A 7500-nucleotide genomic window follows, 5' to 3' on the forward strand; every position below is an offset into this window, starting at 1 on the left:
GCTTACCTGAGTTGCTACGTTTAAAAGCGCTAACCTCCCATTTCTGGACACAGTGAACGACATGATGGGATGATCCTCCTGGACTCTGCAACACACACACATGCACAGACAGTAAATTATCAGACATGATGTCTGGCTCCACGCCAAAACCACAGTAATCTTGTCAGCCAGTATTTTGGTGTATTTGGTATACAGTCCCAGTCAAAAGTTTGGACACACCTTCAAATTTTTTGAGAAGCTTTTTCTTTACTTTTGTTATTTTCTACATGGGAGGCAACACGTTTTTTGTTTTGTAAATCATTCCATATGTGTTCTTTCGTAGTTTAAATGTCTTCAGTATTAATCTACAATGTAGAAAATAATAAAAGTGAAGAAGGTGTGTCGAAACTTTTGATTGGTACTGTATTTTAGTTTATCAAAAGGCATTCATGGTGCCATCTATAAATGTCACCTCCCCAACACCTTTTGCACCCATGCAGCCATATGTCATCTGAGCCCAAAAGCTCTTCGGCACAAAATTGCAAGATTAGCTTTTGCTGATGAACATGAAAGGATTGCAATAGCTCTTGAATGTAAAATGATTCAATTCAATTCAATTCATATAGCGCCATAACAATACAATTGCCTCTAGGCGCTTTACAGAGCCCAGAGCCTGAACCCCCTTTGTGCAAGCACAATGGCAACAGGGGCAAGGAAAAACTCCCTGTTAGTCTGGAAGAAACCTTAAGCAGTACCACGGCACATAAGGGGAGACCCATCTGCTTGAGGTCGGCCGGGTGGGGATAGGAAGGGGGAGGGTTGTTTTCACGGCACAAAACTGCAAGATAAAACTGTGGGTGTGAAAAGAAGCCTAATGACTATTGGGAGCACATTCTGTCGTCAAATGAGACCAAGATACATTTCCCCGGCTCAGATGTGGTCCAGCATGGTTGGCGTGAACCTGGCCAGCACTACCAGAGTGAATGCATAGTCCTGACCACAAAGCATGGAGGTGGGAGGGTGATGAGTGCCAGTAGCCATTAGACTTTACAACCAACCCAATCAAACATAAGTTTTATATAATATTTATATAATTTGTCTATAATTTGCTATTTTGTCTATTTATTTTATCTACTTATTTATTTTATTTCTTATTCAAATTTTTATAAATTTTGGTTTTGATGATAATGTATATAGATAATTGATTACTATCCCACTACCCTGCTGCTTTGGCAATTGAATTTCCCGCATGGGATTAATACAAGTTTATCCTATCCTATCCTATGATATTGGGGCTGCATAAGTGCAATAGGTGTTGGGGAGGTGACATTTATAGATGGCACCATGAATGCCTCTGGATGAACCCAAATACTGGCAGACAAGATGGCTACCCAGTCTTCAGAAGCTTGGCAGAAGAGGAATATTCCAGCATGATGACAACCCAGAGCACCCTGCCAAAACCACAAAAGAGTTTCTAAAGCAGAAAAAAAAGTGAAAAGTATGACCTAGCCAAGAATGTCGCCCGACTGGAATCCAACAGACAGATTATCTTGACAACCGTTAACACCTTTGGGGTGTTTTAAAGAGAAAGGTAGAGCAACACAACCTTGCTCTTCAAGCAAAGAGCAGCTGAGAAAAAAATGTCTCTGAAAATTGAAAAGACATCTCTTCAGGAGTCTGTGCAAGGCTGGTATTCTCTAGGAGGATTAAGTCAGCCATGAAAGAAAAAAAAACATGGACATACAAAGAATTGAAAAAATAAAAGGTTTGAATATCAGTCATGAAAAGTGTACTGACTAATGTTGCACTGAGTTCCTGGTGCGGGGCCTGTATTTCTTTATAGTAAATATAAACTGTTCGTTTGAAATACCCCACTTAGCAAAGTAGAAGTATTGTTATTACTTTACGATGTTAAAATGTTTCGATCTTTTGACATTGAAGTGATAAATGAATTATTATTTATTATATTCACATGTGTTTGACTGTACATACATGGAAAACAAACACAAAAACAAACGGAATCTCACATGTTTCTGTCCGTGAGGTCCTCAAAGTTGTACCCACGGATTCGCTGGTGTGTGTCGGAGGCCAAAACTGTTTTACCGTCTCCCAAACACCAGAGACACTGCACACGGACACCCTCCCACGAATCCAGCAGGTTTCCGTCTAGATCCTGCGCACACACACACACAGACACACACACACACACACACACACACACACACTTATTAGAAAGGTGAGACACGCAAACAGACACCTTTCCACAAATCCAGCAGGTTTTCTGTTTAGATCCTACACACACCTACACACACACACACACACACACACATTAGAGATGTGAGACACTGCACACAGACACCTTTCCACAAGTCCAGCAGGTTTCAGTTTAGATCCTTCACACTCTCATAAGCAAGTAAACACAAACACTCACACTCACTCACAGGTGAACTCACACACTGGTAGAACACACACCAGCGCACAAACACACACAGGTGACCTTACGCATTGATAGAACTGTCCCCTCTGTCCACCAGTGACGAAGCGTTTGCCATCAGGGTTCCAGGCCACGCTGGTCAGGCTGTCCTCATGGGACTGGGTCATCTTAGTGCGTAACTCTCCAGTCTGACCCAGACACACACACACACACACACACACACACACACACACACACACACACACACACACAGACACACACACACACACACAGCATTAAATACACACATACACTCTAGGGCAAGCATTTATTAGATACTCTGCCCTCTCTCTTGATAGAGGTAGGGTCAGTGTGATAATTATACTGTATTAAACAAATGATTACCTTTTGTGATTGTATGTTATATCTCATCACTATAGAGCACACCCCAGAAGGGCTCCAGTATGTTTGTGTCAATATGCATGGCATATATTTGTATTTTTGTGTGTGTGTTATTGTGTGAGTGTGAGTGTGAGTGTGAGTGTGAGTGTGAGTGTGAGTGTGAGTGTTATTGTGTGTGTACCTACCTGTACGTTCCAAAGCCAGAGCTCAGAGCAGTCATCAGGTCCGCAGGCGACAAGGTAGGCGTCGTCCGGACTCCAGGCCAGGTACGACACGCCGTAGGCATGGCCTTCCAGGGTCTTCAGCAGCTTCAGCTGTTGTGTGACCTGTCAGACAGAGGGGCGTTACCACTACCGGCCTATCAGAGAGAGGAAAGTTACAACGACCAGCTAATCGGAGAGAATAATGTCAACACTGCACGGCCAATCAGAGAACTACTGGTGGAGTGGGACATTATCACAACCAGACTTTGGGGTTTGAGTGTACACTGGTGTACGTTCATGAGCATTGTGTATAAGTGTGTGTTTGTCTATGTGTGTGTGTGTGTGTTTGAGCGAGCTTGTCACTCACCGGATCCACCTCCCATATGATGACAGTGGTGTCTTTAGAACCGGTAGCCAGTTTGGTTCCATCATTGGAGAACTTGCAGAACCAAACTTCGTTACAGTGTTCTGTCAGGATCTGCTGTGTGTAACATGGGAACTGCTTCCTGTAAATAAAACGGGGGGGGGGGGGGGGGGGGGGGGGGTTAATTTAATTTTGCTCCATAGTTTAGTGGCTACTGCTGACACCAACATAACTGTAATAACAGCAAACGACAGGATGACAGTGAACTCATGAGTCAGTCAAGAAAGATGGAGAAGAGTTACGAACAGTGAGACTGAGTCATAGGAGAGGGGAGAAGTGAAAGGATAGAGAGAGAGAGAGAGAGAGAAAGAGAGGAGTGGAGAGGAGAGATGAGCAGTGACTTGGAGCGGAGGAAGACGGGGTGGAAAGAGAGAAGGAGAGGAGAGAGAGAGAGAGGGGAGAAGGAGAGGAGAGAAAGGGAGGAGAGAGAGAAAGAGAGGGAGAGAGAGAATGAGAGGATAGAAAGAGAGGAGAGTGAGAGAAGGAGAGGAGAGGAGAGAGAGAGAGAAAGAGGGGAGAAGGAGAGGAGAGATAGAGAAAGAGAGGAGAGGAGATTAGAGTAGAGGAGGGAAAGAGAAAGAGAGAAAAAGAGAGGACAGTAGAGGAGAGGAGAGGGTGTGTATCTCCTCTGACCTGCTGCAGACGTGGTCCAGCAGCAGGGAGACGGAGTCCAGGCTGCTGTCTAGTCGAGTGTTGTGGTAGAGGCAGCGATCTCTCTGCTGCTCCACAGCCTGGCGGAGAAGAGTCTGGAGGCGCCGCGGAGGCAGCATCACCGACGGAGGCAAGAACGCTAAACACACACACACACACACACACACACACACACACACACACACACACACACACATTACACACACACACACACACAGGTAAGTCAACAAACACATTCCTTATGAGAGTGTGAGGCAATACGAATGTATGAGTGTGTTAACATGTATTTGAGTGCATGCATGCATGTTTATGTCTGTGTGTGTGTGAGTGAGTGAGTGAGTGAGTGAGTGAGTGAGTGAGTGAGTGAGTGAGTGAGTGAGTGTGTGTATGAGAGTGTGAATGTGTGTGTGTGTGTGTGTGTGTGCATGTGTGTGTGTGAGAGTATGTGCGTGTGTGTGCGTGTGTGAGAGTGAGTGCATGTGTGTGTGTGTGTGTGTGTGTGTGTGTGTGTGTGTGTTTACTCTGCAGCTTGTCCAGTAGTCGGCAGCGTGACGCGGCACCTTTGCCCTCCCACTCTGCTTTGGCTCTCAGGTCCTCAGCATGACTGCACATTAGGTACCTGTCAATCACACACAGGCAGCCAATCAAATAAACCGGCCAACAAAGCAATCTTTAAATGCAACACACAGTCAGTGAAACATTCTGACAGACAAAAACCAAAGCCTGGGAATCACATTGAACACAAAGCCAGTCATTACAGTACCAGTCAAAAGTTTGGACACACCTTTATTTTTTTTAACTTTTGTTATTTTCTACATTGTAGATTAATACTGACATTTAAACTACGAAAGAACACATATGGAATGATGTACAAAACAAAAAACGTGTTATCTACCATGTAGAAAATAACAAAAGTGAAGAAAAAACTTCTCAAAAAATGAGAAGGTGTGTCCAAACTTTTGACTAAATAGCAGTTAGACTCACTGCCAGAGTTGTCAAGATTGAGCTGATTACAGACTGGTTGATTCTTATTGATTAATAATGACTGGCATATTGCGTGGTATTTACATGCTGTTCAATTACAGATATTTATAGTTCCTGTTTTGATTACTGGTAATTGGCTGGTATACCCACTGATTACGTTCATGTGATAGTTCAAGGGTGACCAGGCAAATCAATATCTGGTGATCTGAATGGCCCGACCTTCCCGCTACTGTCCTGTATGAAGTGGTTTCCAGGTTGGTCAAGGCTTATTGATTATCAGTTACAGGTGACTAAAATGAAGGGCTGGACTTTAGACGCTAATAAACTTGTTCCATGACTGATTAAGGGTTATTGATGATCAATCACTGGCTGGACCTACCCGCTGAGGACGTGGATGCGGTCCGTGTTGTATTTGAGAGGTGTGAGTTCGCCCCTTAGCACCTGCAGAGCTTCCAGAACTTTCCCGTCCTCAAGGAACTCCAGATACTTCTGCTGCAGGAGCAGGAACTTCATCCGCTGAGGATAGGGATAGAGAGACAGACAGACAGAGAATGAGTGAGTGAGTGAGTGAGTGAGCGAGAGACAGACAGACAGACAGACAGAGAATGAGTGAGTGAGTGAGTGAGCGAGTGAGTGGGAGACAGACAGAAAGACAGAGACAGAAAGACAGAGAGAGAGAGAGAGAGAGAGAGAGAGAGAGAGAGAGAGAGAGAGAGAGAGAGAGAAGACAGCGAGAGAGAGAGAGAGAGAGAGAGAGACAGACATAAAGACAGAGAGAAGGGGGGGAGACAGAGAAAGGGAAAGAGCAACAGAGAGAAAAAGAGAGAGAGAGGGAAAGAAAGAGCATGATAGAGGGGAAGGGAGGAGACAAAGAGAGGAGAAAAGAAAAGAAAGATAGAGAGAGAGGAAGGGAGGTAGGATGGCAGACAGAGAGAGAGAGAGAGAGAGATAAGCAGGGAGGATATAAAAGATAGAGAAAGAGAGAGGCAGACAGAGAGAGAGAGATGAGGAGGGAGGATAGGAGAGAGGGACAGAGAGAAAGAGAGAGGTAGGACAGAAGAGTGAGAGAGAGAGACAAAATGGTGAAAATGGAGGATGGAGCGTACGGTAAAGTGAGAGAGGTGCAAACGTAGAGGTCGGATTGAAGACACTAAACTCTACAATATGACAAGTCACTCACAAAAGTTATGCTTGTCATTTGTATAATGGTACATTTGCTGAATAAGACTACAATAGATTTGTATAAGACTACAATAGATTTGTTTTTCCCAGTCAGTGAACAGCAGCAGACACAGACAACAGCAGTGGAAGCATTTTCCCCAACACCTGAACTTAAGTCACAAAGACAGCTTCATCTCCGCGTAGCACGTGCAGACAGCTACATCGCTCACAGCACGCGCAGACAGCTACATCGCCCACAGCACGCGCAGACAGCTACATCCACGTGTAGCACGCGCAGACAGCTACATCCACGCGTAGCACGCGCAGACAGCTACATCCACGCGTAGCACGCGCAGACAGCTACAGCTACATCCACGCGTAGCACGCGCAGACAGCTACATCCACGCGTAGCACGCGCAGACAGCTACATCCACGCGTAGCACGCGCAGACAGCTACATCCACGCGTAGCACGCGCAGACAGCTACATCCACGCGTAGCACGCGCAGACAGCTACATCCACGCGTAGCACGCGCAGACAGCTACATCCACGCGTAGCACGCGCAGACAGCTACATCCACGCGTAGCACGCGCACACAGCTACATCTCTGCGTAGCACGCGCAGACAGCTACATCTCCGCGTAGCACGCGCAGACAGCTACATCCCCGCGTAGCGCACACACACAGAGCATTTAAAGGTTCGTCCACCATTCTAAACTGTCTGTTCTATGTGTGTGCTAAAAAACATTTAAATCAATTAATAAATAAATGAATGACGGGTCTTGAAATGGGAATTCCAGCCAATCAACACAGTGCTTCAGGAGCATGAAAGGGCTGGTGCAATTTGACTGGCTGTTGAGCTCAAACATCAACAACCTTTCGGTAGAATTGTGGACTGTTGTGCTGGGCTGGGTTGGGTTGTATGTGAACAGTCTGGTCAAGTTCAAGTATTTATTTGTCATATACACAGAAAAACAGAGTCAGACTGTTTGGTGCTGTTCTGGGGTTAGCGATGACTGTACTTCTGGTTTGGAGGCCTGGTCTTATCTGAGTTTACCAGGGTAGACCCACCCTACAGCTAGCCCAGGCTGACCCATGATGACCACACACACACACACACGACCACACACACACACACACACACACACACACACACACACACACACACACACACACACACACACACACACACACACACACACACACACACACACACACACACACACACACACACACACACACACAGCTGCCTGTAGTCGATTATCGAAGGGAGGCGCTCTCCGTT

General features: G+C 45.6%; 1 protein-coding gene across 1 annotated transcript in view; it reads right to left on the reverse strand.

Moving 5' to 3' along the window:
- Positions 1-7500, reverse strand: part of LOC308377350 (WD repeat-containing protein 26) — a 17762-nt gene that overhangs the window by 2064 nt on the left and 8198 nt on the right. The window contains exons 4-11 of the mRNA XM_080853966.1: positions 5436-5572; positions 4594-4691; positions 4055-4211; positions 3365-3503; positions 2980-3120; positions 2482-2601; positions 2007-2152; positions 7-85 (exon numbers count right to left, since the gene is read on the reverse strand). Of these exons, the coding sequence (XP_080710092.1) occupies positions 7-85; positions 2007-2152; positions 2482-2601; positions 2980-3120; positions 3365-3503; positions 4055-4211; positions 4594-4691; positions 5436-5572 (1017 nt within the window). The remainder of the gene's footprint in view (positions 1-6; positions 86-2006; positions 2153-2481; positions 2602-2979; positions 3121-3364; positions 3504-4054; positions 4212-4593; positions 4692-5435; positions 5573-7500) is intronic.

The sequence above is a fragment of the Sprattus sprattus genome, assembly GCF_963457725.1.
Source record: "Sprattus sprattus genome assembly, chromosome: 16".
Lineage (NCBI taxonomy): Eukaryota > Metazoa > Chordata > Actinopteri > Clupeiformes > Clupeidae > Sprattus > Sprattus sprattus.